The sequence below is a fragment of the Callorhinchus milii genome, unplaced genomic scaffold, assembly GCF_018977255.1.
Source record: "Callorhinchus milii isolate IMCB2004 unplaced genomic scaffold, IMCB_Cmil_1.0 Scaffold2, whole genome shotgun sequence".
Taxonomy (NCBI): Eukaryota; Metazoa; Chordata; class Chondrichthyes; order Chimaeriformes; family Callorhinchidae; genus Callorhinchus; species Callorhinchus milii.
In genome coordinates this window covers 32,324,069-32,339,119 of record NW_024704743.1, presented here as the reverse complement: position 1 = coordinate 32,339,119, position 15,051 = coordinate 32,324,069, and the positions used below count along the sequence as shown (strand labels likewise).

General features: G+C 41.5%; 1 protein-coding gene across 4 annotated transcripts in view; it reads right to left on the bottom strand.

Moving 5' to 3' along the window:
• The window catches only part of kif13a (kinesin family member 13A), a 154,967-nt gene that overhangs the window by 29,835 nt on the left and 110,081 nt on the right, over positions 1-15,051 (bottom strand). For 2 of the 4 annotated variants that reach the window (XM_042332228.1, XM_042332230.1), the window contains exons 19-31: positions 14,077-14,223; positions 13,419-13,568; positions 12,739-12,903; positions 11,874-12,047; positions 10,955-11,106; positions 10,342-10,474; positions 8,979-9,125; positions 8,200-8,232; positions 5,871-5,970; positions 5,032-5,158; positions 3,478-3,533; positions 2,315-2,439; positions 575-751 (exon numbers count right to left, since the gene is read on the bottom strand). In XM_042332228.1, coding sequence (XP_042188162.1) covers positions 575-751; positions 2,315-2,439; positions 3,478-3,533; positions 5,032-5,158; positions 5,871-5,970; positions 8,200-8,232; positions 8,979-9,125; positions 10,342-10,474; positions 10,955-11,106; positions 11,874-12,047; positions 12,739-12,903; positions 13,419-13,568; positions 14,077-14,223 — 1,686 coding nt within the window. The remainder of the gene's footprint in view (positions 1-574; positions 752-2,314; positions 2,440-3,477; positions 3,534-5,031; positions 5,159-5,870; positions 5,971-8,199; positions 8,233-8,978; positions 9,126-10,341; positions 10,475-10,954; positions 11,107-11,873; positions 12,048-12,738; positions 12,904-13,418; positions 13,569-14,076; positions 14,224-15,051) is intronic. The other 2 variants (XM_042332229.1, XM_042332231.1) reach the window with 1 other exon arrangement.

The following is a 15,051-nucleotide window of genomic DNA, read 5'->3' as shown; positions in this document are numbered from 1 at the left end:
TAGCAAGTATCCATTTGCATAGTCTTAACTTCATGACTTTGTGGTAATGTTAATGATCATATTCGACTAATTTTAATTTTTTCTAGAAATCAATAAACCATGTCTTTTTTTTGCTCGGATTACAAACCATACAGTGGTATAATTTGGGGTATATATTTTTTCAAAACTTAGGCAAATATTGACTTCAAGAATTAAAAAAAATCTTCCAAATATTGCTCGTTAACTGACACCATGAAGTAGTGAAGATAAGGTTAGTCACCAAGTGGGTTTCCTTCGTTCCTGGTGAAATTTGCTGCAAAATTCAAAGCTGGAGATTCACAAATCCCAAGCTGCAAAGTCTTAAAGTGAGGCCCACAAGCGAGGTATGGCCAAATCTTGGCCTTGCTATACGGTGAACAAATGCTAATGTGTAAACTTATTCTGAGTCTAGTTTTTTTAAAAGAGTCAAATATTGATTGTTAACACCACAACGCCATGAAGTTAAGGCTATGTAAATAGGAAGACAGATTGAGAGTGTTATGATCCATTTCATTTGGTGAGAAACCAAAATAAGTTGCACATCAGAATTTCCTACCTGCTTGTTGTAAACATTGACAGCAATTCGCTTGCGTAGTACTAGTTCCACAGCAGCTGGGTGGCTCAGCTGCACTGTACTCTTTACAATCAAATAAACCCGCTCATTCTGCGGAGTCACTTTGTTTAAATGCACAGAATCGTGGACCGAGGTGTCCCAGGATGCAACTGCCGAGACCTGAAGCCCAGCAAGAGGGAAAAATAGTGGAGCCATTTATTGGAGTTGTTTAATTGGGAGTCTTAATTTCTTCTTAAATTCATCACTAAAAGATAAATCCTGTTAGTAGGAGGGTACATTTGTGTAGTCGATACGATCACTAAAATTTAAACAAATCTGAATAAAATCGAGATAAGATAATTGATATTATCTGTCAACATTTAAAAAAAATTGGAACCCTCCAATTCTAAATATAAAGGGCATGCCTCCTCCCCCCCACAAATTTTAAACAAAAATGTAAAATGGCCATCTTGTATTTGCATTCTTTTCTCTCCCAGTGAAGATCTACAATAAAACAATTCTAAAAGCAAAGCTCACAGCTTTATCATTTACACTGGAACTCAAACTTAGTCTTTTGCCAAACCTGCTGATTCAGGACATGAAGTGGGCAGTGGCAGGACTTCAGTCTAACAAAGTAACAGAAGTGAAATAATAATCCTTGCATTTGATATAGCGCCTTATATCGTTGAGATGTCTCAAAGTGCTTCACAGAATATACTGTAACGTGAATTGACTATTTTTGGGGTGAAACAAGAATTGACTGTATATTTTGTGGGTGAATAAGAGAGTAAAGGAAAGAATAAGGAGTTTTCCAGCCAGTTGGAAACATAAGAGTTTGAGAAAACTTCTCTAAATATGTTGTTAATCTCCATTTATAATAATATTTTTTTAAAGGGATTATTGCCCACGGAAAAGCCATTTTACAATCAACTAATGACAGGGTTCCTAATGACAACAAAGTACGAATTCATTAACACCACAACTGGGAATTGGATAATACCAAGAAGCAACAACAATAGGTGGACCTCACTGTATCAGCCAATATCACGCAAACATACACTTGTGTGTCAAACTGGCTCATTTAGTAGCAGTCTCGCCTCCAAGTCAGGCAATGAGGATTCAAGACCATGGTGGGACTTGCACTTATACAGTCTAAGCTGACAGTTCAATGCGATGCTTGCGGTGTGCTGTATTGTCGAAGATGCCATCGTTCGGATGAAATGTTAAACTGGGGTCCCATCTGCCTGTTCAAGTGGATGTTCTCTTTGATGGTGTCTTTGGTCACCCTCCCATCTCTCTGCCTCCCCTCACCCCTACACCCCCCCCCCCCAAGCTCGGGCCCTGACGCCTGACAGTTCAGCGCTTTGGGACGTCCTCCAGACATGAAAGGCGCTCTATAAATGTAATTTTGTTGTTGTTGTTGTTGGATGTTACAGGTTCCATGCTACTATTCGAAAAGAGAAGGGAGTTTCTCCCTGTGTCCTGGCCAACAATCCCCCAGATAAAATAGATCAATAATTTTGTGGCTATTTGTGGAACATTGCTGCATGCAATTGGAGTGCCATGTTTCCCTACAAATACACAGTCACTCCACAGTAAAATCTTGTGAAGTGCTTTGGGACATCCTCGCAACATGAAAGACACTATACCAAACATTATTATTAAATGTGTGCTTAAGGGACTTTTTACGGTCTCTTGAAAGTCAGTGAGAGAAGTATGAAATACAAGTAGAGATTTGTGTACCTCCTCCTCACTGTGCTTGATGATGGGCAAATAGAAGAACTGGCTGCCATGTTCCTTTGGTAAGATCGAGTTCACTCCTGGTGCGTGGGGACCTGTGAGCTGCTCATTGGCACTGAGATCATCGGCTAAAAGATTCGTAACAAGAGAAATAAAATAAACTTGCAAGAAAAATAAATGTTTCTTCATTTCAAAAATGACTGCTTCAAAGATGCAATAACATTTCTTTCCTCTCCTACAATCATAGATATAGCGCAGAAGGAGGCCATTCGGCCTATGGGTCTATGCCAACTCTCAGATCAAGTATTCATTCAAGTATCCACTGCCCCGCGCTGTCCCCATATCCCTTCAAACCTGTGACCTCAACAGTAAAATGCACTGGAAATTCCCCCTTCAACCTCTCTCCACTTCCCCTAAACAAATAAAACATTAATTCTGACTCGTGTGCAGAATTACTTGTTCTTGTAAAGCACACAGAGACATTACCCTGCATGAACGGTGCTATATAAATACAAGTCGTGGTAAACATGTTCAAATGACTATACGCTCTATGCATTTTGGAGGTGTTCCAACCTCAAGAGTTTATTTTGGAGACAGTAACAGGAGCTCTCAGGGCCTAAAGCCAAACAGTTGCTACCTCTTCTCACAAGTTTGCAAGGAGTCTGTGCAATTAAATGAAAGTGTTTAAAGATCCATGTATAGGGGTAATAAAGCAATATATACTACTCAAATGGTAACATCTGTTGGTACATGTCTACATTTAACTCATTGTGTACTGCATATAGTTTAACCAGTCATTCTATTACAGATGATAAATATATATGTGAAATAAATTAGATATGCATGAGATTCAGTACCAATAAGTTCATGAAGCTTTGAATATACATTAAAACCTCCAAGCAACTAAAAACCTATACAGACCTGTTTCATCCACTGACTGTTCATTATTCCACCAAAAATGATGATTTTCTTGTCCCTAACCTTCATTCAGAATCAGAGCAATACTAATCTCACACAAGCAAAGGAGCAGTTTGCAATGAAAGTCGTCCAAAGCATGCAATATTGAAAGTGGGGTTTTACAGAAAAATAATCTGCATGTTTTGACTAGGGCAGACATGACATAGATGATACAAGATTTCTGGTAAACAGGTTTTAAAGTACCTTACCATTTAAATCAAGGAAGAGTACTGGAAAGTGAGCTTCCATTCCTGGCAGTGGTATCCTGCAAGATACAGGAAAAAAGTAAAGAAAGCATACATATTAAAGAATACTATTTTTTGACAGGAACAAGCAATGTATTCCCTGGCCCAACTTATGAACAACAACAACAAATTACACTTGTGTAGCACCCTTTACATCGGAAAGATGTCCCAGGGCGCTGAACAACCAGGGGTTTTGGACCTGAGCTGAGAGTTGGGGTCAGAAGGGGAGGAGGGCAAGGGGTTGGGAGGGTGGTCAAAGGTACCAAATGAAATAAGTAAGGACAATGATTTGCTTTCAAATATTCTCTTTAAAGTGCAGCAGCCCCATACCCTTTCAAACACTATTCACCAGTTGCCCAATGCGCTTCCTGGTTTGAACAGATTTCCACATCTGGGCTGTATGATGCGCCGTAGATGCATATGTGTTCAAGTGAAGCCTATAAGTTTGTGCTTTTCAATCTGGCAAAAAATAGTACTCATGGAGCAAGGAACCAGAGAAGAAAGTCAAATGTCGAACAAAAAATCATAGAAAGGTTAGCACAGTTAGAACTGAGATAGAAAAGAATAACATTAACAAAGAGTAAGAGAATAGGAAATAGGATAGAATTAAATGTGTGGATGATCAAATTAGTATGATATTGCATTTTAAATTGCGTTTAACATCTTAGTCGTTTCAGCTTAATATTACAAAATAATAAATAATAATCCTTGCATTTGATAAAATAATAATACTTGCATTTGATAAAGTGCCTCATCATCTTTTCAAGACGTCTTAAAACCCTTCACAGAATATACTGTAAACTGTATATTTTGTTGGCGAAAAACTGCAGCCAAATGTACACAGCAGTATCCCACAAACAATTGTGGATTGAGTGACCAAATTATTATTTTTTAAATTTAATTTATTTTTTTGAAGGGATTGTTACCCCCAAAAAAGTGATCCACCAATTCACCAACAACTGGGTTCCTACTTACTGCTAGGCAAGCAGAGATGGGTGGAGTAAGGAAACTTGCCAAACATTTCTCCCTGCTTGGGAATCGAATCCAGCTCCTCTCGCTTGCAAGGCAAGCGCTCTAACCAATATGCTACAGGACTTCACATGCTGATCTTACTATTATATTTAACGTGCTTAAACCAGTTAGCTCAGGGTGGCTGAATTTCTACAGACCAGCTAGCAATCTAAGGATTAAACATTGCATCAAGGTTGGTAATGGGAAGAGAAGATGAGAAGAGGGCTAGAGAGAAAGGAAGAGGTGAGGGGAAGGATGACATTTCTTTCAGCATTGCGAGCAGAGACAGTGACAATTTGCATTTGCAGTGTGGATATCCCATCAGAAGCAAACATTGTGAATGTTGCTATGCTTACACTTACTGCTCACAGGAATTTCAGTCCAATGATGTGCTCGCACCCAATGGTTGAGCGACATAACACCTGAACAAGCTGCTTACTCTCCCCAGGTGTGTTGTGTGGAGAGATTGACACAGAGATTAAAAGATAGCGGTTTTTTTTTGCTAACCAGTCAGCAGGAGCTCCTGGGATTCCACTGCTTGGAGCCGGTACAAGCACAGCATTCCTCTCCTCGGTCAGACCGACCCATTGTTCCACCAGCCGTGCCTCCCGCTCTACGTCATCTTCGGTTTTTTCTACATGGAAGATTATGAGTTGGCATCAGCTGTGATGCTTCAAAACATTTCAACATTTCTCATGGGCTCATTTGCCTTAAAATGAGTAAGAGTTTGGAAATTATTTAAGTTTGATTTGAAAGCTGATTTCTAATAGATTAGGAAAAACAATGTGGAAACAGGCATCCATATTAGTAATAATAAGTAATCCTTGCATTTGATATAGCGCTTTTCATGTCTTCTAGACGTCTCAAAGCACTTCACAGAATGTACTGTAAAGTGAATTGACTGTATATTTGTGGGCGAAACGCGGCAGCCAATTGCGCACAGCAGTGTCCCACGAATAGTCGTAGATTGAAATGATCAATTTATTATTGTTTTTTTTCTTGCGGGATTATTATTAGGCGTGTGGAGTAAGGAAACTTGCCTAAGGTTTTGCCCTGCTGGGAATTGAACCCAGGTCTCTCGCTCACAAGGCAATTGCTTTAACCACTGGGCTACAGGACTCCACTCCTATCGAATTTCTATATTACTATCGAATTTAAGAAATTTCCCAAATTCTTAAGTTTTAAGCCTAAAATCATGAGCAATTCAGTGTCGCTGGGGTATCCATTCGTAATTTCTGCCATTAAAAGCTTGTACGGGTTTGAAATGCTTTTGCAGCAGTTACTTCCACAACACCTGAAAATCTTTTTACATAACAAGCACACACTGCGCACGGACTGAAGCATACCTTGTTTCTTTATGACTTTCTGAATTTGTTCATCTAAGTATTCTCGACGCTTCATCAATGCGTCAGACCATTTCTCTCGGACCTCGTTCAAATCTTCCTCCTGATCAATTGCAATTGCAAGGGTGAAGGCATAAATGACAATTTACAATTGCAAGTGTCCATTTCATCAAAAGAGAAAATGTACTGAAAGAAGAACCACTAAATAGTTTCACCACGTGCTATTCGAGAGCTTGCACTGTTAATTACAATGGACCACTTATTGTTCTGTTTCCCAGTCATGGTTTTATTTTCGAACTTTGGAAGGAATTTGGACTGAGATCCTAGGATGTCCAGTCTACAGCTGTAACATACATATTAATGGATCCATTGTATTATGTACTCTCCATCATTAGAATGGATCCAATAAACACACTTCTCCAAATCCACTTTGAACTCATGCTCATTACTCTTTAAAACACACACACAATTGGAGGAACGTTTCCTTCAATTTTCAAAAAGTCTTTCACTAAGTCTGTACGTGTCTGTATCGCAGCACTTCTTCATTGAAACCATTTGCTTCAGTGCTGATTGTCCTTTAACTCACCTGCGGATTTGAAACAAGTACAGACTGAGGTCTGTAAAATGTTTGAAATGGTTAAGATACAGACCAGTGACAGATCACTTGCTTTGAATTACCCATGCAGCGGTTTCATGCACTTGTGCTATAAGCATGGAACAAGTGGTAGTCATAAGCAGTTTTAATACCCAATATCACAGTGGCAAGTAGCATATTGAAAGCCCTCATGAACGTTAGTAAATGCATCTAAACTGCAGGAATCGAAATACTCAATGTTTACCATTAATGGTAACTACTTTCTGGGGTTTGTGCAGTAATGTGTGTGGACATTTAAACATGATATTAGAAGTGGTCATAATGCTGTATTGCACACAATGATGGGAAATATAATTTGCTCTACACCATCAATCTGATTAAATAAATCCATGTTTCTTCTTTTATTTCGATAGGAATTTGTTTGAAAATATGGTACAAATGGATGGTTTCATGCTTTACAGACATAAGCAAACAAAACATCCACTGTGGAAACACACCAAGTCACTAAAGGGTGCAGGTTTTCTTGCCTCGGTCAATTACAAGGGACAGCGACTATCCATTGTGACCACTTTGTCCTGCTGGATTTCACTGGCATTTTCAAGCTCAGTTATTGTGAAGCTCTTGGACTTTTTTGTTGCTCAAAGTAGTATTTCGAACCCTGCTTTAGTGTTTATAGGTGAAATGGAGATGGAGCAAGTTTTTTTCCTATCTATTCTAAGAAGAAACATTTGAGAAACAACTTTTGCTCTCTGCAACTTCATCAGGAACAGAGAATAAAAGCAAATTCCAGTCTACGCCACCCTGGACAATTCAAACTCTTTGCAGCAAAAATAGATTTACAAGCGTTTCTAACCTCTGATTACAACCCCTTTTCTACAGAAAGGAAAGCGTTTCCCTAACTAATACACTTTGCAACACTTTACAGTACATCTTGTGAAGCACTTCGAGACATCCTCCCGGCACCATACCGAATGCAAGGATTATTATAACTAAGTGGGTGAGCGGTGACCTGTTTCTGATAATTGACAGTGTTGCTGTCTGACCACCAGGAGGTGCAGAGGAGGAGAACAAATGATTTCCTCAGGCTTCGTGAGGAAATACATGAACTCTGCTTCTCACCTTGCATTGGTGAAATGGGACACCCAAGTGTGAATTGGGCTGAGAAAAAGCTTAGTTTTTTCCGGAAATTAGGAAGGGTTTTACATTCTGAAGGTAAGGTGACAAGCAGGCGATCGAGGAGGAACAGGCAGTGAGCGCAGCACAAAAGCTTACAATTCCAGCTGACACGCAGAATGAGAAGAAATTATAAACCTTAGGATGATGCTCGCCTCATCTGACAGGGACCCTAACCAGCTGTTAACACTGTAAACACTGAAAATGTGCTTAGCGTTTGGTACGAATCATTTACAACAATTCCCATAAAAACCTTAACATAAATTAAACTGTGTGACATAAGTCAAATAAAGTCGCATAAGTCAAATACAACTTTCAGACACTATGCAAAATGAAGAGAACCACTCAGAGTTTCCACGGAACTCAGCATACATGTTTAGCCTGCAATAGTTATTCACCCCAGGATAGTATTAGTATCGTATAATATGGTAAATTCAAAAGCACGAGGGGCACCGTAGCCTTTTAAAACCCAAACTTTCCATCTCCATTGCCTATTTGCAAGTCAGTTGCTGGTGGAGGTCAATGCTGTGCTTCATGCCATGTAACGTATGGGAGAAACGATACCTGATAACTATCCATATCCTCCTTCTCCTCTTTCTGGTAGGAGAAAATAAACTCAGTAAAGACACTGTCATGCAAACACATCAAAAGAAAAACACTGCACTTCATCACTCATGTGTCATAAAGTTCTGAATATTATTTTGATACAATAATGCTCGATATAATTCACCAGTGCAAAAGATGGAACCCCCACCCCTGAAATTCGCAGAAGGCTCTTGTAGAAAATGGATTCAGTGACCAATACACATAGGCTAATTGAAATACAAACCAACTGATGGAAAGTATCAGCCACTGTAGCTGCTCTCTCTTCTACTGCAGAGCCCATCACATCTGTCTTTGAGCCACTGTTGAAAGAACTTACTGTGGGGTGGTTATTGAAGCTGGATTTTTTAGGTTGTAAAGAGTTAAAGGAGGGAAATGTCCTATTCAACTAGATTGTTTCATCCAAATTGAGTTTAATTCCTGTCAAAAATGTGAGTTGACTGGTGAAAAGTAATAGTTTTAGCTTCAGCCAATGGAAGCAAACTTTAAATATCATCGTGCCCCCATACCAACCCTTGGATGTACAATGTCAAAGAAGATGAAAAAAGTTGAATCTTTTGAAATTCCTCTGAGTGGATAACATCCTTTCTGAATAAAAATCGGTCCAAAACAAAGTTGAATTGCTACAAAAGCGAGTAAAATTCATACAAACCTGGGAGGCGATAATAACATCAGATTTACGAGATACTCCAGCAATTCTTAGCTCAAAACCCATTTCCAATAAATGGTAGGACCCTTACCTGGTAACTATCCAAGGGCCTCTGGAGTTTAGTGGACCGAGCAGTGATGCATCCCACAGAGACAGCTAGAATAGCTTCCACCATAAGTGGCAACGTCCCAGAGTGCTGGACAGGTTTGACTGCAACCTGAATCCTGCGGGAGTGACCCTGAACAAGAGCACAGCAGAAAAGACTGGATTTAATCTAACCAAGGAATGCAAAACAATGTAGGCTAACCTCAAACAAAATTTCCTGTTAAAATCCTAACCAGATGGATACCATTTAACCGTAGACTTCTAGAACGCATCTCACTTGGAAGATGTGTATGGAAAATCTGGAGGGTATAAAGATTTAGTCCTATTGAAAGCTTTAACTATTCTGTAAGTTCACATTAGAGTTTACTGCCATAAGAACCAGCTTATTCTGAATCTCAGTTTTATAGTATGTTGAGCTACAACACACTATAGAGGCTATGACATTATAACAGACTTTGGGTCCATCAATAGGGCTCTGAGGGTCATCACGCCACTGCACAGGGGGTCTGATGGAGGCCCGAGCTTGGCTGGTGTAAAGGCTGTAAACAGATCCACTCCTGGGCTTTTATCCTGGGCCTGGATCACAGGTTGGAATGGACCAAGGAAGCGAAAGGCTGAGACACATGGCTGTGGATCTCAGCTCCACGCTTTTAAAGGCAAGAACTGTGATACATGATTAAAAAAAAAACACAAGCTGGAGACCCACTTTCTCCTCCCTCTTCTTCCACTCGACAGTTCAATGGGTAGTTGCACAGTGCGACACGGAAGTACAACTGGATCCCTCATCTTTGCTCAGGGCATTGTTCAATCAGAAGTCAACAACAATAACTTGCATTTATATAGCGCCCCTCATGCATGGTAGTGTCTCAGAGTGCTTGAGCGTGGTGGAGCCGAGCTAGGGGGGCTGGTGGGAGGTGGGGGGAAGACCTTAAGCACGGTTGAAGAGGAAGGTCTTCAGGTGCAACCTGATGGGTAAGGAGGGGGTAAAACGGAGGGATTGGGGAGAGTGTTCCAGAGTTTCTAGCGTAGTTACTGAAAGTGCAGGAGGCCGGAGCCAATCAAAAGGAAGTCACTATAAGTGGTCTCAATGGCAAGGAGGAGGAGATTGGAAGGAAATTATTGACTAGAATCCCATCGCCTGATCACTCTCCAGCCAGCGTATATGGTCCTTTTTCATATTTAAAATGGACCCATCCCAGCTAATGCACACACTGGGCTCTCTACTGTCCCGCACTGATACACTAAATAGAGAAAAGTAAAATTACCACATGAGAAATGTAATGAATAATTTAATGGCTATTAATCTGCAATTTGGCAGTTAGACCAAGGTCTAAGTCGATAATATGTACCTGTCTCAGCTGGAAGACACCCCCTGTGTTGACGTCCTTTGCTTGATTCAGTTCCACTGCAGTGTACTCTCCCATTTCATTCAGCTCTTGAACGGAGATCCACATCTCAATCCTACGTGTGACTTCACTCCACCTGATACAGCACAAAGTCAACAAACCAACTCAGACGTGCCAAGCTGAGTTATCTATTTATGGTTCTCAGACAAAGAGAGCACCTCCTCTCAGTACAATGTTGTCCGTTTGGGACAACATCTCAGCATTGAAAGCTTATAAAAAAAGGTTTGAGGACAGCATGTCTGCTCCACACTCGCTTCCAATTATAGCTGCCTCAGCTTTGTGTTCAAAACCACAGTGGGACTTGAAGTCAGAATCTAGGCTGACCCTCTGGTGCAGACCAGAAGGGGAGACCAATGTTGTCGGAGGTGCTGGTCTATGGTTGAGACAAGCAGAGACCTTGACTGCTTGTTTCTCGGGTGCCTGTTAAAGATCGCATGACTGTGTTTGAAAGGGAAGGGCACATAAAACTGACCATTCATATCATGGTTTTGCAGAATAGTTATTGATAACATATTACAGACTGAAGAGAAGTACTGTAACTTGAGTATCTCCCTACCTGTCTCGCAGTGTGCGAGTTTTTGCTTGCAGTGCATCAACCTCCCAGTGGGTCCTGCCATTACCTGCGCATCGATGGCCCCATACTTCAATTGCTAGAGCTCCTTCTGAAATAAACTCCAGGAACTCCTCGGTAACATGTACCACAAAATCCTGCAACAATGCATCAAAGCCTGAGTAAATGCCACAACTGGGATATGAAGTCTCACGTTTGACATGGGGATTTGTAAATGGTGAATCCCGAATGTGTCCCAACCAACCCATGGGAACTCCACTTGGGCACTGATCTCAGCTTTGACTTCCAAAAAGTGGGTGACTGAGCAGTTCCAGGTATCCGTGTTTCTCTATTTACAAATCCTTTTGCAAATTATATCCCAGAATTCTCTTAAATATTCACATGTAAAACTTTGTGACCCCCATCTCCCCAGTTCTCACCCAACTCCGTTGGCTCCCTATCCTTCAGAGGATCCAGTTCAAGATCTTCACCTACAAAGCCTCGCCCCACCCTATTTCAGTGACCTCCTAACCCACTACCAACCCGCCCACTCCCTCCTCCACGTCCCCCGACCTACCCACCCCACCATTGGCGGGAGAGTCTTCAGCCATTCTGCCTCCAACCTCTGGAATTCCATCCCCCAATCATTCCGCCTCGCCCCCTCCTTAGCCTCCTTCAAGTCCCGCCTTAAAACCCTCCTCTTCGACCATGCCATCGGCCACCCCCCTTCCCTTCCCCTCTCCCCCCCTGACCCCAGCTCGGGTCTGAATGCTGTACACTGTTCAGCTCTCAACGTGAAAGGCACTATATAAATGTAAACTTGTTGTTGTTGTGAAACCATAACTTTTTTTTTATTTAAATGGGTTGCTACTGTAGCATGTGCCATATTCACTCAGTTTCATCCAATGCAGAATAAAAAGCTTACCTTACAGTGGTCGAATTTGACAGTATATTGAACAGCCTTGTTTTGAATGGACGGCATATCTGGGTTAACCATGGGAGGAGCCACTGTTTGTTCGGAGTGATCCCAAAAGGTGTATTGGCAGAAGACAAAGTTTGAGAGGTTGGGGGGCAATCCTGTCGCTTCTTTTATTTTTACCTGTCATGTTAATGAAACAACATGAGATGCATGTTATTTCAAGGATTAGAAATTATCCTCAGATTCAAAAATGTACATATCGATGATGTAAACAGAGGATTCACACCAAGCACCAACAGTTACCTAAATAAGCCAATGTCTAGCATGCAACACACGTCAAGAGCCACTGGTGTAGTCATATCTGTTCATTCCAGTCCTGTACATAGGTATAGATTCTCAATGGTTTCGGCTAACAGAGACAAGAAAGTTGCAAGTTCGAATCCCGGTCTGTGCTGAGTTTCCTTATCTCAGTAAAAGATAGGCCAATATGGTTGACCTCAGTACTGCTTGGATTGGGAGAACAGGGATAAAAAATAAGCTGGAGTCGTGCTCTTGAACACTATGCAGAAACCCCTGCGTGAGTATGGCTGTCAGCTGTGGGCAGTGTTGGTCATTGTTGTGATGTTCTTGCCTTGGATCATCCCATCACTACTCACCATCTCCATGAAGCCTCACACAAGAATAATTGCCACTGCAAGGATTGTAGTATATCTTGATCTCAGCTCAGGTGTCCAGCATTGTGAATGCATTTTGGGACATCCTCCTGATGTGAAAGGTGCTATACATATGTAAACTGTACAGTATTATTATTAATACACGTCGCTGACACCTCTCAATGATGTTTTAATGGGAAGAGGATTGTCTCGCTTACCCTGCAGGTTAATTTCTTTGCCATGTGCACGATTTCGCCATTGCTGTCCATGACTTCGTAGCTCCCGCTTTCGCTGGAGTTCTCAGAGGAATCATCCCCGCCTTCCAGACGCTCGGGAACAGCACCGCTCACACGCATGAGCTCCACATGCAGTCGTCCGGCTACCTGGAAACACGAACAGACCTTTCAGTGGGGCTAAAACTTCTAGCTTGGAAAAAACTCGAAAAGTCCAGCAATTGGCCTGAAAAGATGGCCACAGAACCAGCTTTGCCAGCCTTCGTGATTGTGATTTTCCTAATTCTCCCAATTGGCACAGCAAATTGCCAATGCTGCATTTTCAACCCTTGCGTGTTATATGAGAAAAAAAAGGAATAGATGATAATGAGGAGATTAGCAAGGGGTTGTTAGGACAGGTGGAGATGTGTGTAGACTAGTTTGGTTGGACAGCCTGTTCCAGTGCTGCAGATTGTTTTGATACTAAATTCAATTACCCCTCTAGGATTTTACTGGGGTATTTAGAAAATAATGGCATTTTGGTAACGACCAATATCCCAGTTAGTGTTCGAGATAGGAAGCGCCAAAACCATTTGAAATCTGAAGTGATCTGATCAGCTGGAAGCACGCAGAAAGCCTCAGAAAAAGTCTGAGTTTAACATGAGACGATGCAGGGCTCCGCTTACCTCCCCCTGCTGGCTGATGATAGGAACCGCATACTGAAGCCTCACATCGTGATACAGACACTCCAAGAAGACATTCGCTACACCAATCAGGTTATGGTTTTCCTGAGCCTCGTAGAAAGGATCCCCACGTTTACTGAGAATTTTATTGTACTGCAATAGGATAGAAAGATACAATGGTAATATGGTACCTGTCAATAGGGGTGTATCTGCCAACATAACATGGGTAACATGGCATCATGGAATCGTAGAATTATACAGCACAGAAGGAGGCCATTTGTGGCCCATCATGTCTGTGCCGGCTCTTTGAAGAAAAGCTATCCAATTCAATCCCACTTCCCACGCTCTCTCCCCGTAGCCCTGCACACTTGTCCTCCCCAAATAATGATCTAATTGGTAATACATTGAACCTGAGCAAAATGAGAAGGGAGCACAAGAAGCCACCCCTGACCAGCCAGCTTTCAGCTCAGGAACTGCAAGGAGCATCGGCAACATCAGCAGGTAATCCCAGCCACCCAGAAAGTAAGCGTCAGCAGCCACAATATAATGCGTCCAGTTTCTAACAGTTGATTTTATGGAAACTTACGTCCCTTCTCGCCCGACCCCAACCCCAGGATTTCCACCTTAGAATTAGTTTTGTAAAGGTTCCCCTCATACTCACATACTCCACCATATCCTTCTCCTTCCAGTCCTGATAGAGATCCCTCATGTCAATCAGTTTGTTCTCCAGCTTCTCAATGGTCCACACTTGGGTGCCTTTTCCCCTGCGCCGCACTTGAATCGCTGGCTCACTCACAATCGCTCCTCTCTGTTTTGAACAAGTGACAATAACAGAAATCACTTACAGTAAAATGAGTAGCTAGCACATATTAGATCTAAGAAAGGGTAGTCAAGTCTACCAAACCAGTGATAAGCAATTAGCCCCACAGGCCACTGATATAGAAGTAACTGTAGGTCCTGAAAGGGAGATAAATACTTGGGAAGCAAGGATTTACAAAGATTGACAAACAATATACAGCACGGAAACAAGCTACACAGCCGAATAAAAGTGCTGCTTTTATCAAATCAAATCACTGCCTTCTTAAAAAGTGTCTTAAAAACACATCACTGTGCATGCGTACAATACGCAGACTTGGATTTATTGCGCAAAGGCAATCGTAAGCAACAAGTAACAATGAATAGATTCAAGACAGCTACAGAGATTCTGGGGTCAGGAACAGATGCAAGTCGGATTAACTGCTCTTGAAACCCCTCAAATATTCTCAACATTCCAGATGGACAGGTTAGGAAGCTGCAGACCAAAAAGCACAGGCAAATATAAACGGCTAAACATGAAACAAATGAAATAAAGTAATGCCTGGGAAGGAAGGAAGGAAGGAAGATAAAGTACAGAAGCCTTTCAGGAGTGTACATCAGAGACAGTAGAAACAGAAGGAAGGTAGCGTTTGGCTACACTGGCAATGCCGCCACAGAGATTTTACTCCACAAATCACAAAAGAAGGGATATAAAAGCCTCTTTTTTGCCCATTTGAGCTTAATCTTCCAGAATATGCATTCTGTCATCTTCCCACTGCAGAGTTGTTTTTTCACTGAGTGAATTAATAATAGTAATAATCATTGCATTTGATATAGCGCT